This window comes from Dermacentor silvarum, chromosome 6 (genome assembly GCF_013339745.2).
Source record: "Dermacentor silvarum isolate Dsil-2018 chromosome 6, BIME_Dsil_1.4, whole genome shotgun sequence".
Lineage (NCBI taxonomy): Eukaryota > Metazoa > Arthropoda > Arachnida > Ixodida > Ixodidae > Dermacentor > Dermacentor silvarum.
In genome coordinates, this window is record NC_051159.1 from 111,026,815 (window position 1) to 111,042,519 (window position 15,705).

Below are 15,705 nucleotides of genomic sequence, written 5' to 3' on the forward strand. Positions count from 1 at the left end.
CTGTCGTGGTGTGCCAACGTAATGAATTTACTCATCAAAGAAAAACACGGACAAAACACACATTTTATTTCAACTTTTCTTTCCTTTTCTTTTGTCTTCATTTCGCGCTCGTAATTGCGTTCCCTCCAGTACAGACCTCGTCAAGACATTGTTCATGAGCTTCTCTTTCTGACTAACTGCTGTGACACGTAGTACGAATCTGGCTCTGTAGCATGCTTTCGACAATAAATATGAGCCAGCAAAGAGCCCTAGAGGTTTTGTTTCTGATTGAGCACCATTTATAGAAAGTAGTTTCGTACTAGCGCGCATTATAAATAAAAATGATGAAGCATGAACAGAATGAAATGTGTGATGAAAGGTGAAAACACACGCAGCTAAACAAAGGCAGCGAACAAAATAACATCACTCAATCGAATGTGTGCTACGAATAATCATGTTTCACCGGTGCATCTCTTTAATTCAACGCCTTTCTCGTGCATATTATGATTTTTCACTAATTAATTTCTGCCGACCCTACTGTGAAAGGTTCTCTGACGATGAAATTGATACATGAATATGATAAGAATGCGACTGACCACATTGTAGAAAAGTGAATAGGCTTCGGTGGCACTTGTTTTGACATGTGTCTAATGGCAAGTAATTCTTGGCGAATATTCTTTAACGCGTGTACTGAGTGACAATACTATTGCACTGCCATCCAATAGCACGTACTATATGATATCATGCAGATAAAGGAAAAGATAGAACGTTAACGACACGAACGGGTGTAACGTGGCGACTAAGTGATATCGTGCAAGGACAAACAACCATCCTTCTGTGAACCCGGAGACATGACATTTGCACTCTGCAGTGTTCCGCAGAACCAGATGTTCGATTGGCACGGGACTAGGATGAATTCATAAGGCCGCTGCTTCTGATGACAAATAATAATAATAAAAAATATTTCTCCATGTGTGCTAAGGCTGCAAATGTTTTCTCTAATTCTCAACTAATGCTGAAGAATGACTGAAGACATGCAAATAAATTTCGCGCTTTACACTCAACAGCGCCATCAGCAGGTACAACCACAAGCCTGATGAATGCATAGTGAATGCTTAACGAGTGTCGTTTCTAGGAGTACAGATTATTTAGACCACGTGTGCCTTCCTTCAGAGTAGTGAGTGTGGCGTGAAAGTTGAAAAATTTGTACCTGCCAGTTTGTACCACTAAGGTACGGGACCACAGCGCATTTAAGAGGAAGCGCGACGCGTGCTTTGGGGAAACCTCGTGGGCACCAGCGTTTCTGGCTTTGTACACAATGCAGTTCTATAAGGATACTGAAGCCTCGTCCAAGCCCTGTGGCCTGACGTTGTCTGCCGGAAACGCAGGTGCACCAAGACTGCGTCACGTTCTGCTGAGGAACTCGTGTACCGGAGATATGTGACGAGTGTCTGTGCTTGAGCACACGTTGAGGCACCCAGGGGGGGATGCCACTGATTCGGTTCCAGGAGCGACGAGGTGCTAAAGATTGTTGACGCTGATGATTTGGTTGATCCAGCCGATGAAGGAAGACACCTTGACATAGACACCCGGCACGTCGGGCCGGCCGCAGCCGAATCCCCAGGACACCAGGCCGGCCAGCTCGTAGAAGCCGTCTACCAGGCACACCATGGGCCCGCCACCGTCGCCCTGCAGCGCACAGGAAACAAGGATGTTGTGAGTCACTAAAAGGCTAAAAATTTCCAGCGACATATTGACTGTTTATGAAATTTCGCGCCAGTTCATTGGTTTGTTGACTCTAATTAGAGTAGTGTGTAGGCCCACGACTTTCCATTCGAAATCGGGGATTGTAGGAATAGCGGGGGGAAGTGGCTTAGGGTAACGAAAAGCAGCGTCAGCGACACTGGGCCATTCGCAGAACCAAAACATTGCTTCGGCTTTTTTTTTTTTTTTTTTGTACGCAAGGTCGCTAACGCCGTCTGTTCTTTTCTAGAACTCCCATGATTGGCAAGAGTGACCGATTTGTAAATCATGCACTCCGCGACGGCTATGCGACTGCGACCGGAAAGTTATAACATGCACACCGTCTAGCTGCAGTCGAAGGCTGTCTGCGCAAACTGCCAAACCGGAGTTTCGCTTTACATATCTGCACTCTTCAGAGCGAAATTCTTCGCGGTCGCGATAGTGCATGAAACAACCGACTTCCTGCCTGATAAAGCCAGCCGGCACTGAAGGTTATCAAAACAGGCTTAAGTTGCCCGTGCGTAGCACCCCGAATACCGCTGGGTAGCGAAAACGGAGCCCCACCCACCCACACGATACCTATTTTTATACGCGATTAGCGTTCATTTTGAGCCCGCTTTGGCAATCGAACGCCATATCAAAATGGGAGGATACCGGAGTATGTTGCATATAGCCGAAGCAACGGAAGTATCAGATTGACCACTAAAGGTGTTGAATAATGTGACTGCTAAAATTCGGTGTGTCACTACATTGCTCGAATGCTAATTACATTACCATCGGCGATCATCGTGAGAAGAGTTCTGCATACTTTTTTTTCTTTTTTATTGCCGGGACTCTAATTAATCAGTCAGCAATTAACGGGATAATTAGCCAATCGGTATCGTACCCGACAGCTACATAATAAATAGTGCATTCCGTGCACTTTTAATTATCAACACGGGGGAAAGAAATGCAGTATCAGATGACTGTCTGTGTATCGATAACGAGGTGCTTGATTTATTGGTGGCATTTTATTATTTATGATTGGTTTGCTGTGTATGAAGTGGTTGCTCCTGCTAACTTGCTTGACCGCCATCTCAAATTATTAACATACAGAAAGCTCTTGACATCACAATTCTTGATGCGACATATTATCTACGGACAAACACCCTTTCAAGGACCCAAACTGTTTCTATACAATTTACTCTCGAGTAATTCAAGTGCTCTAAATGTCGGCGCTCACGCTGTGCAGTAAGTTGGTGAGCTTTTCTCGAGCGAACGCCTCAAGGGCTTTTCACGCAGAGTCCTTGTCTCTGATAAGCGGACAAAAGGGCACGCAGATATCTTGAAGCACTAAAGGCAAGCAACACACGGAAGTGCTCGTATCCCCTATGCAGCTCCTCCTATGAGGCTCCTCCGTTCATCTGTCAATAAAGCTACGAAGTTAACAAGTGTGAAAACGTCTTAAAAAGCCATGATCGCCTTCTTGTAATGAGAAAGTTATAACGAGCAAAAACATCCGTGCTTGAGGTTGCTGTATTAGCTGGTTCTACGATGCGCATTTACTATTGCGCTACGCTGAACACGGAACATTTGTAGGGACGGTTGTAAAATGTGCGCACCCTTGGCAGAGGTCACGGAATCAGCAGATGACTGCTTTATCTTTTCCTCTGCATCTTTTAGAACTACAGGAAAGTGAGAGTCTCACTTCACACTGTAGTATGCTTCAAACTTGAATGAAACACGTCCATGAATCCACATGAATCCCCTAATTTATGTTTTTTTTTTGGCGATTATGTTTTTTTTATTTGCTGATTGGTCCGAAGACGCTCGCTGACCACGATTAGTTCTATTAGCTGAAAGCAGGATAAAAGCATTATACTGTCTTGTCTGGTTCACGGCTCTTTATATTGCACCGAGCGAGGTAAAAAGCACGACATTTTAGATAGCAATATGTTCCTGTTAAGAAGAGGATATTTCAATAGATAATAGCTAAAGATGATCTTCTGACGGCAATGGTACGCACCATCGAAAAAAATGCATTTGTTTAATATAAGATATGGCTGGAAACAGATTCGAGAGGGTTATTTCGGCTAGATACGAACAATTAGCTTGGAGCTGGTGCAATTGGCGCTCAAAGTGTAAAAAAAAAAAGAAAAAAAAAACGATATCAAGGGCTTTACGTTTTCCATGCCTTTGCTGGGTTCAATGCGTTTTCCTTCGGTATCTTTTTCTTTTTTTTTACCTTTATATTTCCCTGTTTCCCTCCACAGCGCTGGGCAGCCAACCGGGCGATCAGTTTCTGGTAAACCATCCCGGCTTCTCTTTCTTCCCCTTCCATTCCCTTTACCTCTGACATTCGGTTGCTACACATTGCCAAATGTAATTTCAGAGCCGATTCTGCAGATACAGCGCATCGATACAACTGAAAAGACTTTTTGAAGGGATTTACAAAACCTTAGTCTATTAAAAGAAATAAAAGTGGGCAGTGGACGACGGAGATTGTGTTCACGTATTCACGGTCATATAGGGACGGTCTCCCACTGCGTCACTGTGGGGTTGGTTCAGGTATACTATCACAAGAGGGGGTACGACCTTATAGCACTCGATAAGGAAGACGTGAAGCTGTCGCCACACCGTCTAACTCCCAACGAGACGCATCGGTACCTCGTTGGGGACGTTAAGCGATAACACAGCGCAACCGTCGCACGCGGCGAAAGCTCGGCACACACAAGATATACTAAGCGGCCACTCCTCAAAAAGCGGAGGTGCCAATGACTTGACTGGAGATGTGCCAATCTCGAACGTCGCGGATATCGCTCGAATCGTGTACTATATCGTTCGTCTTACGGCGTAAGACGTGGACCCGGAAAAAAAATGGCGGCCGTGCCTGCGCGAGGCTTAAGCGCCCCTTGCTGAGGCCATTGTCGTAGTGCCCAAAGCAGGTGTTGCTGCCTTGGTTCGAGTTAAGAGCTAATCGCAGCTTTGAATATTTTATTAAATCTTCATGTACACCCACCCCTTATGTAATACCCTCTCGTGGGGTCTTTAACGTAAATAAATGAAATGAAGAGTTAAGTTAAGAGTTAATATAAAGAGTTAATGGTTGGTTCATGTGGTTTAACGCCTGAAAGTAACACTGAGGCGATGAGGAACGCAATAAAAGAGGGCTCCGCACTATTTTCACCACCTAGAGTTCTTTAACGTATACTACGTACACCAGCACTTTTGCGTTTTACGTCATCAAAATGTAACTGCCTGCGACCGGAAATCAAACCCACAACCTCGTGAACAGAAGCAGAACGCCATACCCATCGATCCAACAGGGCGGATCAGCCTTAAAAGAAGCTTTGAAGTCTACAAAACTTGGATGTCTTTGTGCACACAAGTGACAAAAGAAAACTACAGTTAATGAAGGATAGAAGGAACAACTTTATCGAGGAAGTAGCACATTTATTCACTATATTTGCACCTTATAGGAGCGCGAAAGGGCTTGCGGGCACTAACGCGCCGTTGCTGAAAATTTCTTTGTTTTTTCGCCCCGCGACACCTCTCAGAGGCTCAAGCTCGACAGTGCAAGACAACTACACTGCCTTCGCCTTCTCATTTCCGCTAGTGCGGACGTAAACTAGCGCATTACATCAAACACCGCACTAAACGATTATTATCAATGGGCTGGTCGGGGGGCGGAGCCACGCACAAAAAAAAAAGTCCACCTGTAAATTGATCGGTTCTGTTAAAAAGTCCAGTTTGTCCGATTCGTCTTTTGTCTCTGAAAGTAAGACAATGAAAACAAGTCTGTTTGCTGCACTAAGTGTCTGAAGCCCAAACGCGAATTCACTGCGTGAGTCGACATATATGTAGTTCAGTATGTGCCCTAGAGGCCACTGTGCTTATACAGAGTGTCCCAGCTATCACGCAGCACTATTTAAAAAAAGAGGAACGGCGTTACGCGAAGCAAGCCTAGTGTGTATTGTTTCCAGTACAGTGGAGTAGCCGCCAGTAATTTTTTCATTACTGAGATTTAATTTGGTAATTGTAATTAATTGTCTAACTCGAGAAGTACTGTCCTAATTATAAAAGTGTCAATGAGAAAGTTGTAGAGCAACATGAAAAATTCCCGATACAGCTCTCTGTTGCTCAATACGTGCTACATAAAAGTGTTTTTCTGAGCGTGAAAGAAGCCCGCGAATGCACGCAAAGTGCCTTGAGCGGCCAGTCGCACGGCAATTCTGCGTGTATTCGCGGACTTCTTTCACACTCGGAAAAACGCATTTATGTAGCACGTATTCAGCAACAGAGAGCTGTATCGGGAGTTTTTCATGTTGCTCTACAACTTTCTCATTGACACTTTGATAATTAGGACAGTACTTCTCGAGTTAGAAAATAATTGCAATAACCTAATTAAATCTCAATAAGGAAAAAATTACTGGAGGCTACTCCACTATACTGGAAACAATACGCACAAGGTTTGCTTCGCGTAACGCCGTTCCTCTATTTTTTAAATTGTGCTGCATGATAGCTGGGACACCCTATATATATACGTGTTCCACTAGGTAAGTATGTGCCCATACATGTATACACTCGCACGTATATCTACGTATATGGTACATAGATAGACAGACCCATAGGATAAACACGTCGCAAAAGCATTAACCGTTCGCTGCAGAACACTTCAATGATTCATAACAACCGTGCTCTACCAAATCAAGCATGCTTGTAGATGTCAACTGGAGTTGAATCAGCTTAAACTTTCTCGCCCGAGACTCGGATGAGTGCTGTTATTCCTTTCATTTGAACAGTAACAGATATTCGACAATTTCGAACAGTGAATTCTCTCATCGAATACGAATCAAATAGCGAATACTGTTCGACTCGAATGCAATATATCGAATATTCGCATGCACACACCTACGCAATAGCATTCCCTCCGTCACTGCTGCATGAGTGTTTGAAATATCGAATATTCGCTCGCCGTTACCGAGAGGCGTTCTGGCCGACACAGTTAAGTGATGCCGCTTGTGTAGTAGACATATACTACAGCAGCCACGCGCACATTTTGGCATCTCAATGGGCTCGGCAAGCTCCGGGAGTGCGGGGTCACTAGTTTTTATGACGGCGAGACTGCGAGGGCGTAGCGCCAAACAAAGCTTTCAACTCCTTATCGCCCCGTTCTGCCTAGTCTATCAGTGAACCTTGAGCCAGCGGAGATATTCCGGTGCCTTACCCAGACGTCCAGTAGCAAAATATGCTCCGCGAGTGCCACCACGGAGCGAGGCACTTTACATTATGCACAACTCGTTCTGTATATTTCATCCCGTGCACGTTGCTTAAGCCATAGAGTTTCATACAATTACTGCGGCGCTAGTGCAGGGCAGTTCAGCAGCGCAGTTCAGCCAGCATGCATAGGAATGATGGGCAGTACGTGGGTTTGCCTAAACTTCGTTCTGCTGGCTTTAAATGGCTTCGTGACTTTTCGAAGTGATCATTTTCTAAGAAAGCACTGCATTATAAATAATTAAATGAACAATATTAAATGTGTCCGACGGCAAGATTCGAACACGGGAGCTCTAGCACAGAAAAGTCCGATATAGACACGGACACATAGACAAGCGGAACCACCGCAATTAGCAGTGATTGTGCGTCCTTGCGGAGTCTTATATATTACCTTCTGCTTTAAAAAAAAGTGTAAACTGCTTTGAAATTTAGTCCACTTTAGGTCCAGATAAAGCGTAATAAACGAAGCCGCAAGAACATCTGAATCCAAAGCACGAAGAACACGAAGAACAGACAAATCCATGTAGCCATCCATAGGCGGAAAGTTTCCGTTTTTCCGGGGGGGGGGGGGGGGGGAGGGCTGGGGCCCTACCAGCTTTCGGAAACCTACCCATATATATATATATATATATATATATATATATATATATATATATACCATCTGCTAACCATTTTCTATTTCTAGCTTTATGCCGAAAGCACTTATATCGACACTTCAGGGAAATTGTCGCGGTTGTCGTCGCCGTGATGTTCCGCAATCCAAAAGCCATATACATGAGCAACCCATACCCTGTGGGTGCGGGAAAAAGCACGTAACAGTGAGCCGAAAAGGATGGCGGCGTGATGGGCATTATTTCTCAAGCGCCCAATATTCGGGTTAGTTGTAGGTCACGTAATCAAACGCGAATGAGAAGGAGAGCACGCGTCTTCTCCTCTAGTCCTGCCGTAGCTGTGAATGACTGTGCGCGGCTGACGCTTATGGGGCCCGCGTGCCATAACTAATTGTTGGTAATCATTGGTGGGTGCAATGATAAAGGACGACCAGGGATGGCTGCTAACTTCATGCGCGCTGTCTTCCTTGCGGGGCTGTCTTTCTGCGGCCCTAGTGTTGCAGAGTTAAGAGACAGAGGTCATCACAGATCACTCACAGAGGCCGTCAGTAGTGGACATAAAAATAGGCAGATAATGATGATGAATCTAATTTTCAGAGTTGCAGTGAATCGCGCGGCTGTACGAACCGTTCGCCTCCACTGCCGGCGTTCTTCACAATGCTTACGTTGTGAAAGCGAATGCTCGAGGTCATCCAGTGAGTTATTTACAGGTTTACATGGTCCGTGCTTACTATGTCCACTATGTCCACTATGCTTACTATTTTAATTTTAGGTGAATGTCTACTACAATTTATATGGCCACTATAACTAACCTATAGCCATGTATAAGGGCCACACTTTTCTGTCGCGATTTTGACGAGCCTTTCATGGGACCGGGTCACTTGACCTCATTTTTCAAACTACGAGTATGAAATCCGCCGTAAACCTCCGCGATCGCCTCCTCTGGACATCCAGTAGCGACGCGCGAAAGTACGCTGCGCGCGACAATTCATTGTTAATTGAGCCCGATCAAAATCAGCGCACGGAACGCAATTGCTTCTCGGTTGGATGTCTTTTTTTTAAATGTTGGCTGTCAAGTTATGGGTGCGGCCCTAACACGGATGCGATCCTTACGCGGATTTACACGGTAAGAATCTTCCTACGTGTAATTGTCTTCTACTTCGCTATCACTAATACAGCTTCGCCTCCCCGGCCAAATTGCACTCTTTCTTTATTTTTTTTAGTACTTTGAGTCCGAGTATAAGCGCTGCTGCGCATGACTTCTAGACTTCTATTTATTCTGATTTTGAGTGAATCCGGTTTGGCATCATTTCGGTTACTGAGTGAATTCTATATACAAGGTGTTTCAGCGAACAGTTTCCACAATTTTTAGAGGTGGCCTGTGGCAGATAGTACAATTCTAGTTCATGAGCTCGTCTACTCGAAGAGGCGGGCATTACTTCTACAAAAGTTGAAATGCATAATCGACTAATTAGCAAAGTTAACCAATGAAGTTTTTAGCTAATTACCTTATGGCCCATGTTGCAATTTACAAATTGTAGCCGTGGAGTGCGGATCCACTTTGAACTAAATCTCAGGCTGACACCAGTGTCGAGATATTAATTCTCTAACTTTGCGGAGAAATACATTGGCGTGCCAGTCACTTTCTCAACAAAACGTCGTTTTATGCATCAAAACACAAAAGCATGAAAAGAACAAATTATGGATTTTGCGTGCCAGAACTACGATCTGATTATGAGGCACGCCGTAGTGGAGGACTCTGGAATAATTTAGACCACCTGGGGTTCTTTAACGTGAACCTAAATCTAAGTATACGGGTAATCTAGCATTTCGCCCCATCTAAATTCAGCCGCCGTGGCCGTGATCTGATACCGCGACCTCATGCTTAGCAGTCCAACACCGTAGCCACTAAACAACCACGGCGGGCAAGCGCAAAAGTAACTGGAACGCCTATGCATTTCTCCGCATTGTTCGGGAATTAATATCTCGAAACTGGTGCCATCCTGAGATTTCATTCCTAGTGCATCCGCCTTGCGAATTCCACGGCTAGAATTTGTAAATTTCAACACGGGCCATAAGTTAATATGTTAAACACCTAATTGGTGATTTTTTAAATTAGTCGATTATGCATTTCAATTTTTTGTGCAAGTAATGCCCACCTCTTCGAGTAGACCAGCTCATGAACTAGAATTGTGCTATCTTCCACAGGCAACCTTTAAAATTTGTTGAAAAAGTTTGCTGAAACACCCAGTATTTATGGCCTCTGCATGCAAGAGGCGATGGTTCCATCCCTAATACGTAAATGTTGTAAATAATTAGAGGAGCTTTTTTTTCTTTTATTTTGTTTCCAGTCGTTAGCATTGCCTACTGGAAAGAGAATCAATATTGAGACACATATCACTCACGTACTTTTCACACGCCGTTGATAGAAGACTCTGCCGAAGGGATCACTGAAGTCTGCATGTTTTTTTTTTTTTTCAGGGTTAAAAAAGCACGCAAAGTAATTTGAAGTGAAGTGAACATACATCAACATATTCATTCTCTAGGTATAGGCTGTCCATTTAGTTGGCTACCTCCTTCTCTTCAAAAATATATTATGCTTTGTCCTTTGTATATATTTAAATATATTGTGCCTGTGCGTGTTTTAAGCGGAAATTAAAAAAAAATGTTGAAGTGAGGAAACACGAATGAGGTAGCCGCCGCTGATGCTTCTAATGCGCTTGTTCTCCTATTGTCAGGATTTGCCGAAATAAAGCGAAAGTATAAATTAAAATCCGCGCCAACAATGGTGCCGTAAGCTTTTAGCCACAAAAAAAGTGAAAATGTGGAGGCAACGCAAGAGAATCCTCAAATTATGTGGGTAACAGAACTCCGGTAATGACAATTTAAGCTGCGGGGGAGGGGGGGGGGGGGGAATTCCGGAGGGAGCTCGAGCCCCTTCCCCCCCCCCCCTCCGTAGTCGGCGCCTATGTAACCATCATTCTCATCGTGGCTGAGCGATCACAGTGCCAGGTCTTCGCTCTGGTAATTGTAGGAAACTCTATGACGTAAGCAACCTAAATGCTGAAAAAATGTCAACGTAAACACCTTGTGTATAGCACCGGCGTGCCGTGTATGGACCATTACAGGGACCATTCAGGCCAAATTTGATTCACAAACGTATAACCTTAATTTAATTGTTGCATTGCTGGGTGCTGCAGTGCACGTGAAAACGTGCAGCTCGCAAGTAAACCTTCTACAACATTACCGCCTTTGGAAGTACCCGTTTATGACTGCACCTACCCAGACAGGAACACAGCGGCATGGATTATGGAGGAAATTGGGATAGCCGATTTTCTAGTTGAGATGAAGCGGAAGAAGTGGAATCACGCAGGTCATGTAACGTTTTGGATTTCACAGATAACCAGATAACTATTTTTGCATTTCACATATTTTCCACAGATAACCGCTGATATATGAGCTACAAAGCGTATCTGACGTAACGAGTTCGAGAAAGGTAATAGTTTTAACTCACTCGCCACGCGGTTCCAACGGTCGTCAGCGACTTAAGTTTACCTCAAAAAAAAAAAAAAAAAAACTTTCTTCACTTAGTTTAAGCGCCTAACAAACATGTTTGCGGTGGACGCCGCTGGTCGAGCGTCGCCTGATGGGCTACGGTGGAAATTTCACTTTGCGACAAATATCGCTTTCCCAGTTTCGCGCTCTGCGCAGTGTATGACAGTGAATGTCAGACCGCGGTCACTCTTTCAAGGGCGAAAAAATAAAATAAGGCTCACAAGGCGCATGGTTTGCTTGTATGCATTGTGCTCATTCGTTCCTGCTGCTTGTAAAACCTAGTTTTCACATATTTTTATTACAGCGCTGCTCACAATCAGCAGATCAGTTTTTTGTAGAAATCCGAAAGGCGAATGTAGATTCGTGAAACAGACGGCAATCAAGAAATGAGGTGGGGGGGGGGGGGGGGGGGGGAGAAAAGTTATACCACAGCCCGTAGGATATAATGCCTTGCTTCTTGAACTAGCTGGCGGCCTGAGAAGAATTCAGGGGCAAATATGCGGAGCATGGTGACACCGGTGTCTACTGCAGAAAGAATTCCGAGACAACTCAGCACATTGTAATGGAATGAGAATATGGTCAACAAGCAAGAACTGGATGTTCCGGAACGTCCAGCTTTCAGAATAACGTGGGGTCGAAGCTGATGTGGGCGTTCCTTGGTCAAAAGTGTAGATTACACAGATTAGCAAGGTGCTATTGGAATACTGGTGGAAAAAGAAAATACAAAGAAAAAATGGGAGAGGGGTACACACAGGCATAAGTAACTTTACAAAGCAGGTAGGTGGAATGCTAGGTTACAATAAGCACGCTAACATATAGTTAGCTCGCACCGGCTAGGTAGCTACTTGTCACCAAGGAGATGCCATTTGCGATCATGATCTTCGGGAAAAAAAAAGATGTGATGAGCCCTAGACTAGCCAGAAGCTACAAAATAAAACAAACAGGCTTCTCCAAAAGAAAGCTTCGCAATTGAAGAAACATTCGTCCACGCCGCGGCCATCCGATTTGTCTTTTCCTTAGCTCAGATTGTCGAGCAACAACCTCTGAAAGGCTGAAAGGTGCTGGTACCGGTTGCAACCTCCGGACCAGGGTAAATTTTTATTTCTTAACCTGCGAAGGCTTTCTTTACGAGAATCCCGCGGGAGTTTCCTTTGCAGCTTCGAGGCTACTTTCGTGTGAATTAACTTTGCTTTCTCTTCAGTACGCCGCTACTCTCAATCGCTCCACACGTGCGTCCCTAACCTAACCGTAGCTTTCGGGGTTTCGTTCTCACACGAGCGCGGATCCTCGAAACTCGTGCGCGGACCCTGCGCACGCGTGTTCTTCGGCGCCGTTGTCGCGGCAGTCGAGAGTCAGAGCAGGCCGGCGTGTCAAGATAAGATCGGGGTCGCTCCTCGCCAGATACGGGGGCTCCCCCCGCGGTCCTTCGTGGCGTCGACCTCGGACGGGGGGGCCACTGCGAGCGCGCGATCAGCCGCAGTCATGCCGCCAAGACGTCGCGCCGGTCTTCCAGACGTCGCCAGAACGCTTCCCTTGGCGTTGCCGCCGAGGGCACAAGCCACGTGCCCGCTAAAATACGCGTCGCCGTCTTCGTTTCGTCATTGCCCGTTGACGGAGAGAGAGATACGCAAATTTCCTCGTAACTCCCGAAACTGCAGCACAGCGGTGTCTCGTGTGTCCATCTAGGTCGCGTAGGAGATCGAGAGACACGCGCGCGACATCGCGGCGCACAGTTGAGCTCCCGGCCTCCCACAGATCACGCGCCCGTGGTTAGCTACACGGGAGTTGACGCGCGTCGAGTCAACAAACCGAACTGCGCAGTACACTAATCCATGTTTTCTGCGACGTGTGACAAGACTATAAGCAGGCGAGCTGGAGTGACAGACGAAGCGCAGGCGCATTCTGAGCAGGGTGTTGCGTCTCTAGTGGTTCTCGTGTTCAAGCAACAAGTATATACAGGGTGTTTCAGCGAACACTTCCAAAATTTTAAAGGTTGCCTGCGGCAGATAGCACAATTCTAGTTCATGTACTGGTCTATTCGAAGAGGTGGACATTACTTGCACAAAAATTGGAATGCATGAACGACTAATTAACCAAAATTCTATAATTAAGTTTTTAACTAATTACCTTATGGCCCATATTGAAATTTACAAATTCTAGTCGTGGAGTTCGCAAGGCGGATCCACTTGGAACGAATTCTCAGGATGACACAAGTTTCGCGATATTAATTCCCTAAGTTTGCGAAGAAATGTATTGGCTTTCCACTCATTTTCTTAACAAAACGTCGTTGTATGCATTGAAGCACAAAAGTAACACGTGACCATTATATACAACGTGGATTGCACTAAAACGGGAAAACCAAAATTAGAGCCATTACACATCACGTGTGAGTTAAATTCATCTTGTGGGGTTACAGTGATGGAGGGCTGACTTGTGCATTTGTGCGCACGCTTATGGTTGCCTCAGCTATCTCTCGCGTCCGCTTCTCGGTGTGCCTCTTAACGATAGCAGTGCTATCGAAAAGCGGTACGCAACCACAGGGCCACGTGTTTGCGTTAATGCTTCAGTTGATAGACAGCGCCTGCGATCGTGTCTTCTTTTTCGTCTTTGCTGTTGCGCTGACAGATCATCAACATATTTCAACTCGCCTAGTTATTTTTACTTGAAGAGAAACAGTGTCCATATGAAAGCAGATTTGGTTCTCCATAGTTCATTATACTAGTCGAGTATACGGTCATGAAAACTCTTCTCAATGTTCCGTAATGCTTGATACGTAACACCGTCTTCACCTGGGGCAGTGCGGCGTTTGGAGAGGCTGAGCGCGTGTCGCAGCTCCTCAAGAGTGAAGTCTGCCTCGTCCTTCTGGCAGGCTGGACCACAGGAAGCAGTTATGGTACTCTTACTTGTCAAAGAAGGAATGTCGCCATTTGTGGTGTCACTGGAGATAGGAGCGACGAAAAGGTCGGCAAATACCTTCGCTAGAACTTTTGGTGAGTGGCCAGTCGCTATGCATAGTGCAGTTGTAGGATTCTTTCACATTTCGGCAGTGCGGAGAGCCTTCAGTATGCGCCATACACTTCCAAAGCCACTTCCAGTATGCAGCGAACTATACATAAGGCTTCCCAGCTCTTGTGACGAAGCTGTTTTGTATGCTGCCGTATGGCTGCATCAGTTCGGTCATACAGAGTCCAGTCGGTGGGTCGTTTAGAGCGCTGTGCCCGCTTATAAGCGCGAGGTCGACATGCGAGGTGCCGCAAAAGCTTAGGATCGGGTTTAGTTTGCCGATGCTCCTTCGTCGTTGCACTGTAGCTTGTCGTAAACACGCACTCATCATTACGAACAGACTGTCTTGAGATGGTGCTTCTGAGATCAGCTGACGTAACTTGCCCCAGTTTGTCACTGTATAGAAGGCAGTCTGGCGGCCCGCAGTATGTGTTGGTGTTAACCAAATGGATAGGTGATCTGAGCCCCATGGGTCAGCTTCGCGTGACCAGGCTATAGGCACACATCTCTGGTTGATATCGCAAGGTCAATAGTGCAATGCTCCTTTCCTCTGCCTATAAATGTAGTTGAACCGGCATTCAGTATTTGCAGATCATTCTTATAATAAGCTCGTTAATCTCTGCCCCCCGATTGTCTTGGAACGGGAACACCCTCGCGGATGGTGGGCATAAAATCTGCGCATAACACAAACGATGCTAAGCAATCAAGTAATGAGGTATCTGAAGAACGTGTAGGCCGGTTGTATATACTAGTTGGTTCTAGTATTCATACATGAATACCCCAGAAAGCGGACGGGAAAGCAGCGCCGCGTTAGCTCAATTGGTAAGAACATCGCACGCGTAATGCGAATATGTGGGTTTTGTATCCCACCTGCGGCAAGTTGTTTTTTCGTCCACTTTAATTCCCATTCATATATAATTTCTTCATTTAAATTATTAAAAAAGTACAAATAATTTCCCCTACATTTTCCTTGGTGTCATTGTCTGTTGGCTTTTTATGATTCTTTACTGAAGGTGATACTGTGTCTATAATATTGTCAGCGTGTTTTTTATTTATTTATTTTGTATTATTCCATTCACATCATCGAGTGACATATTACTCTGCAAAATGTGCCGTTTTGTTGCTGCTTTGTTTTATTGCGATAGCAATTATATGGACACTTCAACCAGATTTCTGCCGTCGGCGTCGCCGTCGTCATTGCCGTGAGGCTCCGTATAAAGTCCAAGCGCGATAAAATCGTCGCCGCGCGCCGTATGCGCGAGTGAAAGCGCGCGGGGGGACGCGCGCTATCACGGAGAGCGAACGCACGGAGGAAAGCAAACGCGATCTTCGTCGCGCGAAAGGCCGTGGGGGTATGGGAGGGAGGGAGGGAGGCGGGGAGACGCTGTACTGCGGACCCCAATGCTTATCTTGCAACCGGGCGCAAGGGGAACTGGTCACTCAATCTCTCACGCGAAAGCAAGAAAGCGGGAAGGCAGCGCGGGAGGGAGGGGGGGGGGGCAGCTTCTACTCTGCCAACAACTGCGTTTGTACTTTGCCCGGCTGTGGCGGTCGCCCG

At 45.7% G+C, this 15,705-nt stretch overlaps 2 protein-coding genes across 3 annotated transcripts in view; both read right to left on the minus strand.

The window, feature by feature from the left end:
- LOC119455847 (transcription factor CP2-like protein 1) overlaps positions 1-15,705 on the minus strand; it is a 148,685-nt gene that overhangs the window by 86,937 nt on the left and 46,043 nt on the right. The window lies entirely within an intron of this gene.
- Positions 52-15,705, minus strand: part of LOC119455849 (protein masquerade) — a 110,455-nt gene continuing 94,801 nt past the window's right edge. The window contains 1 exon segment of the mRNA XM_049669090.1: positions 52-1,668. Within this exon segment, the coding sequence (XP_049525047.1) occupies positions 1,501-1,668 (168 nt within the window). The 3' untranslated portion in view covers positions 52-1,500.